At 72.4% G+C, this 18,757-nt stretch overlaps 2 protein-coding genes across 5 annotated transcripts in view; both read right to left on the bottom strand.

Moving 5' to 3' along the window:
• Window positions 1–3,752: 3,752 nt before the first annotated feature.
• Window positions 3,753–6,538, bottom strand: ATP6V1F (ATPase H+ transporting V1 subunit F). Of its 2 annotated transcripts, XR_012672291.1 has the most exons (3): window positions 6,279–6,538; window positions 4,603–5,351; window positions 3,753–4,571 (listed from the first exon to the last, which is right to left on the bottom strand). XR_012672291.1 is itself a non-coding variant. In XM_075141394.1 (2 exons), the coding sequence occupies exons 1-2, from the start codon at window positions 6,434–6,436 to the stop codon at window positions 5,150–5,152; spliced, it is 360 nt and encodes a 119-aa protein (XP_074997495.1). In that variant the 5' UTR covers window positions 6,437–6,538; the 3' UTR covers window positions 3,753–5,149. The 2 variants fall into 2 exon arrangements, 1 of the variants encoding a protein (XP_074997495.1); XM_075141394.1 differs by having other exon boundaries at window positions 3,753–5,351.
• Window positions 6,539–8,613: 2,075 nt separating this feature from the next.
• The window catches only part of FLNC (filamin C), a 47,767-nt gene continuing 37,623 nt past the window's right edge, over window positions 8,614–18,757 (bottom strand). For 2 of the 3 annotated variants that reach the window (XM_075141419.1, XM_075141428.1), the window contains 8 exons: window positions 15,913–16,182; window positions 14,980–15,117; window positions 14,477–14,592; window positions 13,022–13,151; window positions 12,092–12,268; window positions 10,999–11,217; window positions 9,853–10,068; window positions 8,614–8,912 (listed from right to left, as the gene is read on the bottom strand). In XM_075141419.1, coding sequence (XP_074997520.1) covers window positions 8,725–8,912; window positions 9,853–10,068; window positions 10,999–11,217; window positions 12,092–12,268; window positions 13,022–13,151; window positions 14,477–14,592; window positions 14,980–15,117; window positions 15,913–16,182 — 1,454 coding nt within the window. In that variant the 3' untranslated portion in view covers window positions 8,614–8,724. Of the gene's footprint in view, window positions 8,913–9,852; window positions 10,069–10,998; window positions 11,218–12,091; window positions 12,269–13,021; window positions 13,152–14,476; window positions 14,593–14,979; window positions 15,118–15,912; window positions 16,183–18,356; window positions 18,600–18,757 lie in introns of all 3 variants that reach the window. The other variant, XM_075141410.1, reaches the window with a different exon arrangement.

Raw genomic sequence — 18,757 nt, forward strand, 5'->3', positions numbered from 1 at the left:
ACCTGCACCGAGCCCTGCCTGCACCACCCTGCCTGCACTGCCTGCCCTGCCTGCACCGGGCCCTGCCTGCACTGTCCTGCCTGCACCACCTGCACCGCCCTGCCTGCACCGCCTGCACCGAGCCCTGCCTGCACCGCCCTGCCTGCACTGCCTGCACTGCCCTGCCTGCACCGGGCCCTGCCTGCACCACCCTGCCTGCACCGCCTGCACTGCCCTGCCTGCACCGGGCCCTGCCTGCACCACCCTGCCTGCACCGGGCCCTACCTGCACTGCCTGCAACGAGCCCTACCTGCACTGCCTGCACTGAGCCTTGCCTGCACTGAGGCCTGCCTGCACTGAGGCCTGCCTGCACTGCCTGCCCTGCCTCTTCTGAGCCCTGCCTGCACCAAGCCCTGCCTGCCCTGCCTGCTCTGAGCCCTGCCTGCACCGAGCGCCGCCTGCACTGAGTCCTGCCTGCCCTGCCTGGGGATATCACCTGCCTATGCTGCCTGCACTGCCTGCACTGCCTTTGCTGCCTGCACTGCCTGTACTGCCTGTGCTGCCTGGAGTATCACCTGCCTGCACTGCTGGTGCTGCCTGCACTGCCTGCGCTGTCTCTTCTGCCTGCACTGCCTGGGGGTATCGCCTGCCTGCTATCTGTACTGCCTGTGGCATTCCCTGCCCTCACTGCCTGCGCTGCCTGCACTGCCAGGACTGCACTGCCTGGAGTATCGCCTACCGGGCTGCCTGCCCTGCCTGCGCTGCCTACACTGCCTGCCCTGCCTGCACTGCTGGGTTGTGTGCCCTGCCTACCCTGCCTGTGCTACCTGCCGTGCCTGCCCTGCCTGCACTGCCTGCACTGCCTGCCCCGCCAGGCCGCGTCCATGCTGCCTGCATAGGGGGGTGGGCACCTGCGGCCCCAGCCCCGCGCCCGGTCCCCGGCCACGTCTGGGCGGGTGTCAGGCGTGGGCACCTGGGTGGGGGTGCAAGGGCGGGTGTCAGGCGTGGGCACCTGGGTGGGGGTGCAAGGGCGGGTGTCAGGCGTGGGCACCCGGGTGGGGGTGCAAGGGCGGGTGTCAGGCGTGGGCACCCGGGTGGGGGTGCAAGGGCGGGTGCCGGGGCGTGGGCACCCGGGTGGGGGTGCAAGGGCGGGTGCCAGGCGTGGGCACCCGGGTGGGGGTGCAAGGGCGGGTGTCAGGCGTGGGCACCCGGGTGGGGGTGCAAGGGCGGGTGTCGGGCGTGGGCACCGGGGTGGGGGTGCAAGGGCGGGTGCCGGGGCGGTGGCGGCGCGTCCTGGCGCTGACGCACTAAAGCCGCTTTGGGGACAAAGAGGATCAACACGTCCGGCCGCGGGGGGGGAGGGGCAGGGGCACCCACAGCCCCCCCGGGGGCGTGGGGGTGCATGCGAACGTGTGTGCGTGTGCACGCGTGTGTGCGCACACGCGTGTGTGCGTGCAGGCACGTGTGCGTGTGCAAGTGGCCGACGTATTTCTTTGCACGTGCAACCGGTCACGCGTGTGCACACGCGGGTGTGCCTGGGTGCATTTGCACACGTGTGTGCGTGTGCCCGGCGCTGCCCCCCTCCCCGGGGGGACCCCGGTGTCTGGGGGGGGCAGTGGGTGACACCCCCCCCCCACCGCGGGACACAGCCCTGCACCCCAAGATGGGGGGAGTCCCCATTGAGCCCTGCACCCCCACAGCGGGGGGACCCAGCACCCCAAGATGGGGGGGCCCCATTGATCCCAGCACCCCAAGATGGGGGGTCCCACCCAGCCGTGGACCCCAGCACCGGTGGGAGCCGGCAACGGATCCCCGTTGAGCCCTGCACCCCGGCATTGGGGGGGACCAGCACCCCAAGATGGGGGATCCCCATTGAGCCCTGCACCCCGCCATTGGGGGGGACCAGCACCCCAAGATGGGGGATCCCCACCCACCCCTGCACCCCGGCATCGGGGGGACCCGGCACATCGGGGTCTGGGGTCCCCACCCGGTCCTGCACCCCCTCACTGGAGGGACCCAGCACCCCAAGATGGGGGGTCCCCATCGATCCCAGCACCCTGGGGCAGGGGGTCCCCACCCAGCCCCACACCCTCAGCTCGGGGGTCCCGGGGTGCCGGGGTCCCCCGTCGGTGACACCCCTGCGCCAGCAGGGGCGGGGGGACGGGGGGCTGGGGACATGGGGGACAGGGGGCATGGGGGGAATGGGGGCTGGGGACAAGGGGGGACAAGGCTGTGGGGCTGGGGACAGGGGGATGGGGAAATGGGGACAGGGGCGACTGGGGAAATGGGGTGATGGGGACGGGGGGACTGGGGACATCAGGGGACAAGGCTGTGGGGCTGGGGACAGGGACATGGGGACTGGGGACATGGAGGGTTGGGGACATGGGGACTGGGGATGGGGGGGACACGCTGTGGGGCTGGGGACAAGGGGGACAGGAACCTGGAGGGACTGGGACATGGGGACAGGGACATGGGGCTGGGGGGGACAAGGCTGTGGGGCTGGGGACATGGGGGGACAGGGACATGGAAGGACGAGGACATGGGGGACTGGGGACGTCAGGGGACAAGGCTGTGGGGCTGGGGACAGGGACATGGAGCTGGGGGGGCAAGGATGTGGGGCTGGGGACATGGGGGGACAGGGACATGGGGGACTGGGGACATCAGGGGACAAGGCTGTGGGGCTGGGGACAAGGGGGACAGGGGGGACATGGGGTTGGGGGTCCTGCCTGGGCACGGGCGGAGGGTCCCAGCCCCCCAGGGCACAGCACCAGCCCCGGGGCCCCATCCTGCCCCCCCGACCCCCACCTGTGACCCCCAGGGCCCCGTGCCCCACAGCCTGTCCCCATGCCACATCCCTGTGTCCCTGTGCCCCATAGAGTCTCCCTATGCTCCGTCCCCAACCCTGTGCCCCATAGCGTGTCCCCGTGCCACATCCCTGTCCCCCCCCGTGCCCCATACATGTCCCCATGCCCCCTGTCCCCCCCACTCTGTGCCCCATAGCGTGTCCTCATGCCCCCTGTCCCCCCCGTGCCCCACAGCGTGTCCCTGTGCCCCCTGTGCCCCACAGCGTGTCCCTGTGCCCCGTCCCCCCCCATGCCCCACAGCGTGTCCCTGTCCCCCCCGTGCCCCACAGCGTGTCCCTGTGCCCCCTGTCCCCCCCCGTGCCCCACAGCGTGTCCCTGTGCCCCCCTGTGCCCCACACCATGTCCCTGTCCCCCCCCGTGCCCCACAGCGTGTCCCTGTGCCCCCCTGCGCCCCACACCATGTCCCTGTCCCCCCCCGTGCCCCACAGCGTGTCCCTGTGCCCCCTGTCCCTCCCCCGTGCCCCACAGCGTGTCCCTGTGCCCCCTGTCCCTCCCCCGTGCCCCACAGCGTGTCCCTGTGCCCCCCCGCGCCCCACACCATGTCCCTGTCCCCCCCCGTGCCCCACAGCGTGTCCCTGTGCCCCCCTGCGCCCCACACCATGTCCCTGTCCCCCCCCCGTGCCCCACAGCGTGTCCCTGTCCCCCCCCGTGCCCCACAGCGTCTCCCTGTGCCCCCCTGCGCCCCACACCATGTCCCTGTCCCCCCCCCGTGCCCCACACCATGTCCCTGTCCCCCCCCGTGCCCCACAGCGTCTCCCTGTGCCCCCCTGCGCCCCACACCATGTCCCTGTCCCCCCCCCGTGCCCCACAGCGTGTCCCGTCCCCCCCAGGACCACGCTGGGCTTCCCGGCGCTGCTGTCCCCACCCCCCCCGCCCCACGGCGCGACCCACAGAGCAGAGCAGGCGGCGAGCAGTGACAGCACGTGTTGGGGACACGGGGGGGGACAACATTTGGGCACGCGGGGGGGGGTCAATAAATACCAGCCACCCCCACCCCCCACCCCAGGGTGCTGCGGGGGGGGGGCCGCGGTGACGCCTGGTGACCTTGGGGTGTCCCCCCCCTCGGGGGTGTCCCCTCCCTGCCCGCACCCGCCGCGGCGGGCGGAATCCGGCGGAATCCGGCAGCGCCGGCGCGGTGGCACTTCCCCTTCCAGCACCCGTCACGGGGCGGCTGAGCCGGGGTCACGGGGCAGCGCCGGGACCCCCCCCCGGCAGCACCCTGGGGCGGGACGGGGACCCTCAGGGTGGGTTAGGGACCCCCAGCAGCACCCTGGGGTGGGACAGGGACCCCCAGGGTGGGTTAGGGACCCCCAGCAGCACCCTGGGGTGGGTTAGGGACCCCCAGCAGCACCCTGGGGTGGGATGGAGACCCTCAGGGTGGGTTAGGGACCCCCAGCAGCACCCTGGGGTGGGACGGGGACCCTGAGGGTGGGTTAGGGACCCCCAGCAGCACCCTGGGGTGGGACGGGGACCCTCAGGGTGGGTTAGGGACCCCCAGCAGCACCCTGGGGTGGGATGGAGACACTCAGAGTGGGTTAGGGACCCCCAGCAGCACCCTGGGGGGGGGTGTGGACCCCTCAGGCAGGGTGGGGACCCCTGAGGTGGGTTAGAGACCCCCAGCAGCACCCTGGGGTGGGATGGAGACCCTCAGGGTGGGTTAGGGACCCCCAGCAGCACCCTGGGGTGGGTTAGGGACCCCCAGCAGCACCCTGGGGTGGGATGGAGACCCTCAGAGTGGGTTAGGGACCCCCAGCAGCACCCTGGGGTGGGACGGGGACCCTGAGGGTGGGTTAGGGACCCCCAGCAGCACCCTGGGGTGGGTTAGGGACCCCCAGCAGCACCCTGGGGTGGGACAGGGACCCCCAGGGTGGGTTAGGGACCCCCAGCAGCACCCTGGGGTGGGTTAGGGACCCCCAGCAGCACCCTGGGGTGGGACGGGGACCCTGAGGGTGGGTTAGGGACCCCCAGCAGCACCCTGGGGTGGGACAGGGACCCTGAGGGTGGGTTAGGGACCCCCAGCAGCACCCTGGGGTGGGACGGGGATCCTCAGGGTGGGTTAGGGACCCCCAGCAGCACCCTGGGGTGGGACAGGGACCCCCAGGGTGGGTTAGGGACCCCCAGCAGCACCCTGGGGTGGGACGGGGACCCTGAGGGTGGGTTAGGGACCCCCAGCAGCACCCTGGGGTGGGACGGGGACCCTGAGGGTGGGTTAGGGACCCCCAGCAGCACCCTGGGGTGGGACGGGGACCCCTGGGGCAGGGTGTGGCCCCCCGGGTGGAGGCGGGGGGGGGTGTTTTGGGGGGTCTCTAGCGGAGGTCTTCGGGGCTGAAGACGCCGCGGGCGCGGCGCAGGACGGAGTCCTTGCCCGGGTCGTAGGGGTGCTCCTTGGAGGGGATCTCCAGGACGGCGGGCAGGGGCCGGGCGTGCGCCTCCACCGCGTGCCGGATCAGCTCCGCCAGGCACTGGCTGATCAGGATGATCCCGATGTCCTCCCGGCTCAGGAAGCTCCTGGGGGGGGACACGGAGGGGGGGGTCAGCGCGCGAGGTCCCCCCAGCACCCCCTCGATCTGTATAACCCCCCCCCCCCCCAGGACTCCTGGGACCACCGGGGCTCCCCCCGACACCCCCCCTTGCTCCAGATCCCTCCCCGAGGGGACCCCCAGGGGTCCCCCTGCCACCCCCCTTCCCAAGCTGGGGACTCCTGGGACCCCCAAGACCCCCAGACCCGCCCCCCCAGGACTCCTGGGACCCCCAGGGCTGCCCCTTCCCCCCTCCCCTTGTTCAAGACACCCCTCCAGGACCCCCCCATCGGGGACTCCTGGTCCCCCCGGGACACCCCCATCCCCCGGGACCCCCCCCATCCCCAGGACTCCCCCATATCTCCGGGATCCCCCATCCCCCGGGACCCCCGATCCCCGGGACCCCCCCCCCCATACCCGGGACTCCTCCATATCCCCGGGACCCCCCCCATTCCCCGGACCCTCCCCCATTCCCCGGGACCCCCCGATCCCCGGGACCCCCCCGCTTCCCCCGGGATCCCTCCCTTCCCCCGTGACTCCTCCATCCCCCGCCCCGCCCCCTCCCCCGGGACACCCCATTTCCGGGACCCCCCCAAATCCCCCAGACCCCCCCCATCCCCGGGACCCCCCTATACCCCGGACCCCCCCCATCCCCGGATCCCCCCCATGCCCGGGACCCCCTCAACCTCCGGGACCCCCCTATCCCCTATCCCCCCCCGTCCCCGTCCCCGTCCCCCCCTATACCCCGGATCCCCCCATGCCCCGGGACCCCCCCACCCCCGGGACCCCCCCCATGCCCCGGGACCCTCCCCCACCCCCGCCCCCCCCCCCCATCCCCGGGACCCCCCCATATCTCCGGGATCCCCCCCCGTCCCCCGGCCGGTCCCCGGTGCCCCCCCCCCGGGCCGGGGCCTACCGGAAGGTCTCCTCGATCTCGGCCAGGCTGGTTTCCTTCTCCACCACCAGGAAGTTGGGCTTGCGGTGCTTGTCCAGCTCCCCCACGCCGCCCAGCAGGAACCCGGTCACGGTGTCCTCGTCCCCCAGCACCGCGATCAGCTTCCCCCGCCCCGACATGGCCGACACCGGCACCGGCACCGGCCGCTCCGCCGGGCGCCGCCGCGCATGCGCCGCCGCGCAGGGCACGCCCCCTCCTCCCGGTCACGCCCACCGTCGCCCGGGCAACGGCGCTAGCCCCGCCCCGCCGCACCTGCTCGGTCTGGCCCCGCTTCGTCCTTCTGGCCCCGCCCCCGACGGGATGGTCCCGCCCCCTCGCGCCGGCCGTCGGCTCTCGCCCCGCCCTACCGCGCTAGCCCCGCCCCGCTGCTCGTTCTGGCCCAATTGCTCGTTCTGGCCCCGCCCACGCAGGGATGGTCCCGCCTCGCTCCGGCCGTTTGCTCCGCCCCCGCAGTTATAGCCCCGCCCCGCCACTCGTCGTGGTCCTATTGCTCGTCCTGGCCCCGCCCCCGCAGCTATGGCCCCGCCCCAGCGCCGTGGCCCCGCCCCTGAGCGCCGGGCCTCGGCGTGGCCCGGCTGCGCGCATGCGCAGGGCGCCGTGCCCTTGAGGGGACGCGGGGGGGGGCCCCCCCCGGGAGCCGGTGTCCGGGACCCCCCGGGGCACAGCACCCCCAGCCGCACGGGGCCCGGCACCCCGGGGCCGCAGCCCCAGGACCCCCACGGACCCCCCGGGCCCCCCTGGACCCCCGTGTCCTGCCCTGGACCCCCACCAGGACCCGCCCAGGACCCCCGTGTCCTGCCCTGGACCCCCCAGGACCCCCCAGGACTCCCCCAGGACCCCTGTGTCCTGCCCTGGACCCCCCAGGACCCCTCCAGGACCCCCCCCCCGGACCCCTGTGTCCTGCCATGGACCCCCCCAGGACCCCTCTGGACCCCCCCAGGACCCCCGTGTCCTGCCCTGGACCCCCCCAGGACCCGCCGAGGACCCCCGTGTCCTGCCCTGGACCCGCCCAGGACCCCCCGAGGACCCCCGTGTCCTGCCCTGGACCCCCCCAGGACCCCCCCAGGACCCCCGTGTCCTGCCCTGGACCCCCCCAGGACCCCCCCAGGACCCCCGTGTCCTGCCTTGGACCCCCGAGGACCCCCCTAGGACCCCCGTGTCCTGCCCTGGACCCCCCCAGGACCCCCCCCAGGACCCCCCCAGGACCCCCGTGTCCTGCCCTGGACCCTCCCCAAGACCCCCCCAGGACCCCCCTAGGACTCCCCCAGGACCCCCGTGTCCTGCCCTGGAACCCCCCAGGACCCCCCCCCAGGACCCCCCCAGGACTCCCGTGTCCTGCCCTGGACCCCCTCCAGGACCCCCCCCCCGGACCCCTGTGTCCTGCCCTGGACCCCCCAGGACCCCTCCAGGACCCCCCCCCCCGGATCCCTGTGTCCTGCCATCACCCCCCCAGGACCCGCCGAGGACCCCCGTGTCCTGCCCTGGACCCGCCCAGGACCCCCCCAGGACCCCCGTGTCCTGCCCTGGACCCCCCCAGTACCCCCCCAGGACCCCCGTGTCCTGCCCTGGACCCCCCCAGGACCCCCCCAGGACCCCCGTGTCCTGCCTTGGACCCCCGAGGACCCCCCTAGGACCCCCGTGTCCTGCCCTGGACCCCCCCAGGACCCCCCCCAGGACCCCCCCAGGACCCCCGTGTCCTGCCCTGGACCCTCCCCAAGACCCCCCCAGGACCCCCCTAGGACTCCCCCAGGACCCCCGTGTCCTGCCCTGGAACCCCCCAGGACCCCCCCCCAGGACTCCCGTGTCCTGCCCTGGACCCCCTCCAGGACCCCCCCCCCCCGGACCCCTGTGTCCTGCCCTGGACCCCCCAGGACCCCTCCAGGACCCCCCCCCCGGACCCCTGTGTCCTGCCATCATCCCCCCAGGACCCGCCGAGGACCCCCGTGTCCTGCCCTGGACCCGCCCAGGACCCCCCTAGGACCCCCGTGTCCTGCCCTGGACCCCCCCAGGACCCCCCCAGGACTCCCGTGTCCTGCCCTGGACCCCCCAGGACCCCCCCAGGACCCCCGTGTCCTGCCCTGGACCCCCCAGGACCCCCCCAGGACTCCCCCAGGACCCCCGTGTCCTGCCCTGGAACCCCCCAGGACCCCCCCAGGACCCCCCCCAGGACCCCCCCAGGACCCCCGTGTCCTGCCCTGGACCCTCAAGGACCCCCCCCTGAACCCAGCGTCCCCCCCATCCACCCCCAGAACCCCCCACCCCATGTCCCCCCCCCCCTCAATGACCACAGCACCCTGAGTCTCCCAGTGCTTTATTGGTGGGTCCAGGACCCCTTTGGCACCCCCCAGGTCCCCTTGGGACCCCCCCCGGCCCCCTCCTCCTCCTCCCCTCCGGCTGCGGGGGGGGGTCAGGGGACGGTGACGCGGTAGGGGCTGCCGGGGACGTTGTCGTCCCCCCAGCGCAGGATGAGGACGTAGTCCCCCTTCTCCTTGACCGTGTAGGTGACGTTGTAGACCCGGTTGCCCACGTGTTTGACGTAGACCTCCTCGCAGGGGGTCTTGGGGCCGTGGACCCCCACCATCAGCATGTTGGTGCCTGGGGGGGGCGGGGGGGGGGGTCAGCGCTGGGTCCTCACCCTGTCCTTGAGTCCCCCCCCCCGCTGCACCCCAGACCCCCCCTCTGACCCGTTGTGTCCCCCACCGGCCCGCAGACCCCCCTGCTGACCCATCCCCTCCCCTCCCAGGACGCCCAGAACCCCTTGAGACCCTCCAGGACCCATCAAGACCCCCCAGGACCCCCCACTGACCCACCCCCCCCCCCTCCAAGGCCCCCCAAGACCCCCCAGGACCTCCCAAGATCCCTGGGATGCCCCAGGACCCCCCAGGACCCCCCTGCTGACCCATCACCTCCCCTCCCAGGACCCCCCCAGGATCCCCAGAACCCCTTGAGACCCTCCAGGACCCATCAAGACCCCCCAGGACCCCCCACTGACCCACCCCCCCCCCCTCCAAGGCCCCCCAAGACCCCCCAGGACCTCCCGAGATCCCTGGGATGCTCCAGGACCCCCCAGGACCCCCCTGCTGACCCATCACCTCCCCTCCCAGGACCCCCCCAGGATCCCCAGAACCCCTTGAGACCCTCCAGGACCCATCAAGACCCCCCAGGACCCCCCACTGACCCACCCACCCCCCCTCCAAGGCCCCCCAAGACCCCCCAGGACCTCCCAAGATCCCTGGGATGCCCCAGGACCCCCCAGGACCCCCCTGCTGACCCATCACCTCCCCTCCCAGGACCCCCCCAGGACCACCCAGGACCCCCAGAACCCCTTGAGACCCTCCAGGACCCCCCAAGAACCCCCTGCTGACCCATCACCTCCCCTCCCAGGACCCCCCGAAGACCACCCAGGACCCCCAGAACCCCTCAAGACCCCCCAGGACCCCCCAAGAACCCCCTGCTGACCCACCACCTCCCCTCCCAGGACTCTCCAGGACCCCCAGGACCCCCCAGGACCCCCCCGGACCCCCCAGCCACGCACCGGCCTTGCTGCAGTCGACGGTGAAGTGGTTCTTCTGGCCGAGGAAGGCGGTGGCCAGCCCCGGCCCCCGCGCCACCACCTTCCCCGCGTCCGAGGAGAACTTGGGGAGCCCCCCGAAGGCGGGGGGTCCCCGCGACGCCGTCCCCCCCCGCGTCACCGTCTCCACCAGCACCGTCGACGTCTCGTGCAGGCTGTGTCCCCCCGACAGACGCGGGCCTGGGGACGGGGGGACGCCGTCAGCCCCCGCCATGGGGACACCCCCACCCTGTCGCACCCATCTGGGGACCCCCCCGGGGAACCCACCATGCTCACCCCCCCCCGGGACCCCTGTCACGCCACGCTGGGGGTCCCCAGCTTGTCACCCTGGGGACCCTCTGTACCCAACCCTGAGGACCCCCTGTCAGAGCACCCCGGGGACCCCCACCCTGTCACCCTGGGGGTCCTCCATCACGTCACCCCAGGGACCCTCCCCCATCCTGTCACCCCAGGGACCCCCTCTCACAGCATCCTGGGGACCCCCCAGCATGTCACCCTGGGCATCCACTCCATCCTGTCACCCCAGGGACCCCCCATCCTGTCATCTTGGGGGTCCTCCATCATGCCACCCCAGGGACCCCCCATCCTGTCACCCCAGAGACCCCCCATCCTGTCACCCCAAGGAACCCCCATCATGCCACCTTGGGGGTCCACCGTCGTGTCACCCCAGGGACCCCCCATCCTGTCACCCCAAGGAACCCCCATCATGCCACCTTGGGGGTCCACCATCCTGTCACCCCAGAGACCCCCCATCATGCCACCTTGGGGGTCCACCGTCGTGTCACCCCAGGGACCCCCCATCCTGTCACCCCAAGGAACCCCCATCATGCCACCTTGGGGGTCCACCATCCTGTCACCCCAGGGACCCTCCATCCTGTCACCCCAGAGACCCCCCATCATGCCACTTTGGGGGTCCTCCATCATGCCACCCCAGGGACCCCCCATCCTGTCACCTTGGAGGTCCACCACCATGTCACCCCAGGGACCCCCCATCATGCCACTCCCTTGACCCCTTGTCACTCCACCTTGGGGACGCCCCCATCACACCACCGTGGAGACCCCTTGTCACCCCCCCATCCCCGGGGACCCCTGTCCCCCCCTGGTCCGTACCGGTGACCTTGGCCTTGAAGGGGCTGCCAACGATGTGGTGGGGGCCACCGTACTTGATGGAGATGAGGTAGTTGCCGGGGGCCATGGGGGTGTAGGTGACGCGGTGGCCCTCGGCGCACTCCACGCAGTCCAGCTTCACCTTGGAGGGGCCGTCGATGGTGACGGCCAGCGCCCCCGCCCCCGCGTTGGCCGTCTTCACCAGGAACTCCGAGCACACGCCTGCGCCAGGAGGGTCAGGCGCCGGCACCGCGCCGTGGCCGTGTCCCCGCTGCCACCACCCATGGCCACATCCCCATTGCCACCACCCATGGCTACGTCCCCATTGCCACCAGTCCAAGCCACGGCTTCGTGCCATGGCCGTGTCCCCATTGCACCACCAGAACCATGGGTCCATGCCATGGCCGTGTCCCCACTGCCATCACCCATGGCCACGTCCCCGCTGCCACCACCCATGGCTACGTCCACATTGCCACCAGCTCAAGCCACGGCTCCATACCATGGCCATGTCCCCACCACACCATGGCCACGTCCCCATTGCCACCACCCAGAGCCATGGCCCCATACTATGGCCATGTCCCCATTGCCACCACCCAGAGCTGTGGCTCCATACCATGGCCATGTCCCCATTGCCACCACCCTAGAGGCATGGCCGTGCCCCCACTGCCACCACTCCAGAGCTGTGGCCCCATACGATGGCCATGTCCCCACTCCCATGGTCATGTCCCCAGGGCCACCACCCCATGGGCATGGCCACATCCCCATCACCACCCTCCCACAGCCATGGTGTTGACCGTGGCCACGGCATTGCCACCACCCCACAGCTACGTCCCCATGGCCACGTCCCCATCACCACCCTCCCACGGCCATGCTGTTGACCATGGCCATTGCCACCACCCCACAGCTACGTCCCCATGGCCACGTCCCCATCACCACCCTCCCACGGCCATGGTGTTGACCATGGCCATTGCCACCACCCCACAGCTACGTCCCCATGGCCATGTCCCCATCACCACCCTCCCACGTCCCCGCTATTGACCACGGCCACGTCCCCATCGCCACCACCCGGAGCCAGGTCCCCCGCGAGCGGTGTCACCTGTGAGGCCGCCCTCGAGGCCGGGGCCGTAGGCGGTGACGAGCCCGGGGTCCCCGGCCTGGCTCTGCTCGCCCACCCGGATGTTGAAGGGGCTGCCGGGCACGTGGCGCCCGTTGAAGCGCAGGTCGATGGAGTGCACCCCGTTCTCCCGCGGCAGGAACCCGATGGCGTACTTGTCTGGGGGCGGCACCGCGTCACCCACCGCCCCGGCACCGCGGCACCCTGTCCCCGTGTCCCCGTGTCCCCGTGTCCCCTGTCCCCATGTCCCCTGTCCCCATGTCCTCATCTCCCTCTAGCCCCACACCCCACGTCCCCGCCCCCCGTGTCTCCGTGTCCTCATGTCCTTGCATCCCCCGTGTCCCCACATCCCCGTGTCCCCACGCCCCATGTCCCCGTGTCCCCATGTCCTTATGTCCCCGTGCCCCATGTCCCTATGTCCCTGTGTCCCCACAACCTGTGTCCCCATGTCCTCGTGTCCCCATGTCCCCACACCCCACGTCCCCATGTCCCCATGTCCTTGTGTCCCCATGTCCCCACGCCCCATGCCCCATGTCCCCACGCCCCGTGTCCCTGTGTCCCCATGCCCTGTGTCCCTGTGTCCCCGTCTCCCCATGTCCCCACACCCCATGTCCCCATGTCCCCGTGTCCCCGTGTCCCCATGCCCCATGTCCCCGTGTCCCATGTCCCTGTGTCCACATGTCCCCATGCCCCGTGTCCCCATGTCCCCACACCCCACGTCCCCATGTCCCCATGCCTCATGTCCCCATGTCCCGTGTCCCCGTGTCCCCACTCCCCATGTCCCCATGTCCCCGTGTCCCCACATCCCCGTGTGCCCACGCCCCACGTCCCCCCGTCCCCCTGTCCCCATGTCCCCACGCCCCATGGTCCCCGTGTCCCCGTGTCCCCGTGTCCCCGTGTCCCGTGTCCCACCGCTGTCCAGCTCGGAGACGTAGCACTCCTCCACGACGCCGGCCGGCGTGTGCACCTTGGCGTCGATGACGCCGCGCGCCCCGTTCAGCTGCACCGCGAAGGACGCCGGCTGGTTCACCGTCACCGTCTCCTGCGGGGACACGGCGCTGGCACCCACCCCCGGCGAGCCGGGGGGGGCTGGGGGGGGCACAGGGGCGCAAGGTGGCCCGGGGGTGACACAAGGGACCCAGGGGTGACATGGGGCACCCAGGGGTGACACCGAGGGTGACGTGGGGCAGGGGTCCCAAGGGTGCCACAGGGGCGCAAGGTGGCCCGGGGGTGACACAAGGGACCCAGGGGTGACATGGGGCACCCAGGGGTGACACCGAGGGTGACGTGGGACAGGGGTCCCAAGGGTGCCACAGGGGTGCGAGGTGGCCCGGGGGTGACACAAGGGACCTAGGGGTGACACTGAGGGTGACATGGGGCAGGGGTCCCAAGGGTGCCACAGGGGCGCGAGGTGGCCCAGGGGTGACACAAGGGACCTAGGGGTGACATGGGGGACCCAGGGCGGGCACCAAGGGTGACAGGGGGCAGGGGTCCCAAGGGTGCCACAGGGGTGCGAGGTGGCCCAGGGGTGACATGAGGAGACAGAGGTCGCACCAAGGGTGGCACCAGGGGGGTCCCAAGGGTGCCACATGGGCACAAGGTGGCCCAGGGGTGACATGGGGACCCAGGGGTGGCACCAGGGGGGTCCCAAGGGTGCCACATGGGCACAAGGTGGCCCAGGGGTGACATGAGGAGACAGAGGTCGCACCAAGGGTGGCACCAGGGGGGTCCCAAGGGTGACACAAGGGCACAAAGTGGCCCAGGGGTGACATGGAGGACCCAGAGGTGGCTCTGGGGGGTGGTCCCAAGGGTGCCACATGGGCACAAGGTGGCCCAGGGGTGACATAGGGTCCCAGGGGTGGCACCAGGGAGGTCCCAAGGGTGCCACATGGGCACAAGGTGGCCCGGGGGTGACATGGAGGACCCAGAGGTGGCACTGGGGGGGTGGTCCCAAGGGTGCCACATGGGCACAAGGTGGCCTGGGGGTGACACGGGGACCCAAGGGTGGCACCAGGGGTGGCAGCAGGAGGGGTCCCAAGGGTGCCACATGGGCACAAGGTGGCCCAGGGGTGCCACGGGGACCCAGGTGTGGCACCAGGGGGGTCCCAAGGGTGCCACATGGGCACAAGGTGGCCCGGGGGTGACACGGGAACCCAAGGGTGGCACCAGGTGTGGCAGCAGGAGGGGTCCCAAGGGTGCCACCGGGGTGCAAGGTGGCCCAGGGGTGACATGGGGGGGGGGTCCCAAAGGTGCCACAGGGACACAAGGTGGCCCGGGAGTGACACGAGGGCCCCAGGGGTGGCTGTGGAGCCCAGGGCTGCAGGGTGACACTGGGGGTGTGACCGGGTGTCCCCGCGTCCCCCGTACCTGGAGGCTGGTGACGGTGAGGCGCCGGGCGTCATCGGAGTGGGAGGCCACGGGGACCACGAAGGGGCTGTCGGGGATGTGCTCCTCGTTGAACTTGATGGAGACCTCGTAGTCACCTGGGGACAGACGGGTGGCCTCGCACGGGGACACCCTCGCACGGGGACACGGGGACACCCTTGCACAGGGAGAGCCTTGCACGGGGCCACCCTCGCACGGGGACACCCTCGCACGGGGACACGGGGACACCCTTGCACAGGGAGAGCCTTGCACAGGGACACCCTCGCACGGGGACACCCTTACACGAGGGCGTCTTTGCACGAGGAGACCCTTGCACGAGGACGCCCTTGCACGGGGCCACCCTTGCACGTGGGTCCCACCTCACACGAGGGTCCCTCTCCCCGTGGTTTACAGCCCTCAAGGTGGGCGCACTCCGGGGGGGGGGTCGGGGGGGGTGGGGAGGAGTTGGGGGGATTCGGGGGGGTCGGGGTGTCCCCCAGACCCACCGGGCTCCTGGACGAGGTAGGAGACGCCGCAGGAGCCGTCCTTGCGGTCCTCGAAGGCGATCTCGGCCTTGCTGGGCCCCTCCACCGCGATGGAGAGGCCCCCGGCCCCCGCCTCCCGCGTCCAGATGCTGAACTCGGCTGGGGAGGGAGGGGATGGGACACCCGTGGGTGCCCCCCGTCCTCCGCCGGCACCCCAGGGCCGGCGCCACCCCCACCCGCCACGCGCCCACGGCCCCTGCGCCCACATCCCCCCCAAACGCACCCACATCCCCCCAAATGCACCCATGCCCCCCCATAGCACTCATAACCCTCCATAGCACCCACACCCCCCCAGCACCCATACCCCCCCATAGCACCCATAACTCCCCCAAATGCACCCACACCCCCCCCGTAGCACCCACTCCCCCCCAAGCGCACCCACCCGCCCCCAAATGCACCCATACCCCCACCCGTAGCACCCATATCCCCCCAAATCCCCATACCCCCCCTACCCATATCACTCACACCCCCCCCAAGTGCACCCATACCCCCCATAGCACCCACCCCCCCCATAGCACCCATACCCGCCCCATAGCACCCACCCACCCCAGCACCCCCCTCCCAATCCCCACCCCCCATAGCACCCACACCCCCCATAGCACCCATACCCCCCCATAGCACCCAACCCCCCCATAGCACCCATACCCCCCCCATAGCACCCAACACCCCCATAGCACCCATACCCCCCCCATAGCACCCACCCCCCCCAGCACCCCCCCCCAATCCCCACCCCCCATAGCACCCACACCCCCATAGCACCCATACCCCCCCCCAGCACCCCCCCCAATCCCCACCCCCCATAGCACCCACACCCCCCATAGCACCCATACCCCCCCCCAGCACCCCCCCCCCACTCCCCACCCCCCCCCCCATAGCACCCCCGCGCCCCCGTACCTGGCACCCCGGCCACGCCGCGCTGCAGACCGGTGCCCCCCGCCCGCACCTTGTGGGCCCCCCCCTCGCCCAGGGGCCCGACGGTGAACTGGAAGGGGCTGCCGGGCACGTGCTGCCCCCGGTACTTGACGCTGACGGTGTGGGGGCCCATCTCCTGGGGCACGAAGCGCACGCTGTAGACCCCCGCGCCCCCCGCCACCACCTCCGCCTCGAACCGCTGCCCCGAGGGGCTCAGCACCTGCGCCGCCAGCTCCTGCGGGGACGCCTCGCCTGCGGGGACACCCCGGCACCCCGTCACCCCGCCGCACCCCGGCACCCCGGCACCCCGGCACCCCGGCACCAGGGCACCCCGGCATCGGGGCACCCCGGCACCCCGGCACCCCGGCACCAGGGCACCCCGGCATCGGGGTGCCCTGGTACCCCAGCACCCTGGCACCCCATCACCCCGGCACCAGGGCACCCCAGCACCCCAGCACCGGGGCACCCCGGCATCCCGGCACCCCAGCACCCCGGCACCAGGGCACCCCGGCATCGGGGCGCCCCGGTACCCCAGCACCCTGGCGCCAGGGCACCCCGGCATCCCGGCACCCCAGCACCCTGGCACCCCATCACCCCAGCACCAGGGCACCCCAGCATTGGGGCACCCCGGCACCCCAGCACCCCGGCACCAGGGCACCCCAGCACCCCAGCACCCCAGCACCCCATCACCCCAGCACCAGGGCACCCCAGCATTGGGGCACCCCGGCACCCCAGCACCCCGGCACCAGGGCACCCTGGCACCAGGGCACCCCAGCACCCCAGCACCCCAGCACCAGGGCACCCTGGCATCCTGGCACCCCAGCACCCCAGCACCAGGGCACCTTGGCATCGGGGCACCCTGGCACCCCAGCACTCCAACACCCCAGCACAAGGGCACCCTGGCATCAGAACACCCCAGCACCCCGGCACCAGGGCACCCCAGCACCAGGGCACCCCAGTACCCCATCACCCCATCACCAGGGCACCCCAGCACCAGGGCACCCTGGTATTGGGGCACCCTGGCACCCCAGCACCTCGGCACCAGGGCACCCCATCGCCCTGGCACCACGTCACCCTGGCACCAGGGCACCCTGGCACCAGGGCACCCACCGGGGACCCCCCCAGCTCCGAGACCCGCCAGGGCCTGCCTGCGCCCCCCCGCTGGGTGCCGGCCCCCCCGCCAGCGTGCGCCCTCGTGCAAGGGACACGCGTGGGCTTGCGAGCGGGTGCTCACGCCCGTCAGTTTGCACACTTGTGCACGCGCCCCCCGCCAGCGTGCGCCCTCGTGCAAGGGAGGCGTGCACGCCTGCGAGCTTGCACGCTTGTGCAAGGGCGACACGCGTGCTCGCAAGCCTGTGCGCGCTCGTGCACGCCTGCGAGCGTGCACGCGCACCTGCGAGCTTGCACGCTTACGCTAAGGGCACGCACACCCCCGTGAGCGCGCGCACCCGCTTGTGCACGCTTGTGCAAAGGAAGGGCCAGCGGTGCCCCGCCCGTGCGAGGGGCGCGCACCCCTCTCAGCCGCCGCGCGTGTGCAAGGGCACCCCGTGCGAGTCAGCGTGTCGCACCCGCAGCTCCCGGTCTGGCCTCGTGCGAGGCCTCGTGCGAGGGGCACGCGCAGGCTGGCGTGGGAGGGGGCGCACGCCCCCCCTGCAAGCACACGCAGCCCCCTGCACGCACGCTCCCCTGCCCTCGTGCAAAGGCGCTGCCCTGCGTGCACGGCCCCCGTGCAAGCACCCCGATGCCCCAGTGCACCAGCCCTCGTGCGAGCCCAGCCCTCGTGCGAGCGCGCTCCCCTGCACACCCAGCGCCCGTGCAAACGCAGCAGCACCCATGCAAGCACCCTGCCGCCCCAGCGCACCCGGTCCTCGTGCGAGCGCGCTCCCTTGCACGCACAGCCCCGTGCAAGCGCATTCCCGTGCAAGCACAGTGCCCGTGCAAGCGCACTGCCAGTGCACCGGCCCTCGTGCGAGCCCAAACCTCGTGCGAGCCCAGCCCTGGTGCGAGCCCAGCCCTGGTGCGAGCGCGCTCCCCTGCACCCACAGCCCCGTGCAAGCACCATCTCACGGACCAGGGCACCGGCCCTCGTGCAAGCCCAGCCCCCGTGCGAGCGCGCTCCCCTGTCCCAGTGCACCCAGTCCTCGTGCGAGCACAGCCCTGGTGAGAGCCCAGCCCCCGTGCGAGTGCGCTCCCCTGCCCCAGTGCACCCAGCCCTCGTGCGAGCCCAGCCCTCGTGCGAGCCCAGCCCTGGTGCGAGCGCGCTCCCCTGCACCCACAGCCCCGTGCGAGCACCCTCCCACGGACCAGTGCACAGCCCTCGTGCGAGCCCAATCGTTGTGCAAGCCCAGCCCTCGTGCGAGCCCAGCCCTGGTGCACGCGCGCCCCGCCCCGCCCCGCCCCGCCCCGCCCCCCTCGGCGGCACCCACCCTCCTGGCCGCGGGCGATGGGGCCGAAGGAGCCCAGGCCCTCGCGGGCCAGGAAGCCCCCGAAGACGTTGGGGAAGGGGTCCCCGCCGACCTGGGTGGACTCCTCCACCCGCACCTCCCGCTTGGTCTCGCCGCCCCGCGTCTTGCTGATCTCGGTGCGCTCGGTGCGCGTGTAGGTGTGGCTGCTCCGCGTGAAGGTGCGCGTCAGGCGCTCCTGCGCCGACACCATCTGGAACCAGTTCCCTGCCGGCCGCCGCGGGGACGGAGACGGAGGGGGCACAGGGAGGGGCGCGGGGGGTGGGCGCGGGGGTGGGTGGAGGTGGGGGGGGTGAGGGGATGGATGGAGGGGTGGGTGGAGACGTGGGTGGAGACGTGGATGGAGACAAGGATGGAGACGATGG

The sequence above is a fragment of the Calonectris borealis genome, chromosome 1 (genome assembly GCF_964195595.1).
Source record: "Calonectris borealis chromosome 1, bCalBor7.hap1.2, whole genome shotgun sequence".
Taxonomy (NCBI): Eukaryota; Metazoa; Chordata; class Aves; order Procellariiformes; family Procellariidae; genus Calonectris; species Calonectris borealis.

What these genes read in the sequence shown, in the direction of transcription:
- ATP6V1F (XM_075141394.1), bottom strand. Translation starts at nt 6,436, where the DNA reads ATGTCGGGGCGGGGGAAGCTGATCGCGGTGCTGGGGGACGAGGACACC. An exon ending in GAGATCGAGGAGACCTTCCG is followed by an intron (nt 5,352 to 6,278) that starts GTAGGCCCCGGC and finishes GTCCCCCCCCAG; the next exon opens with GAGCTTCCTGAGCCGGGAGG.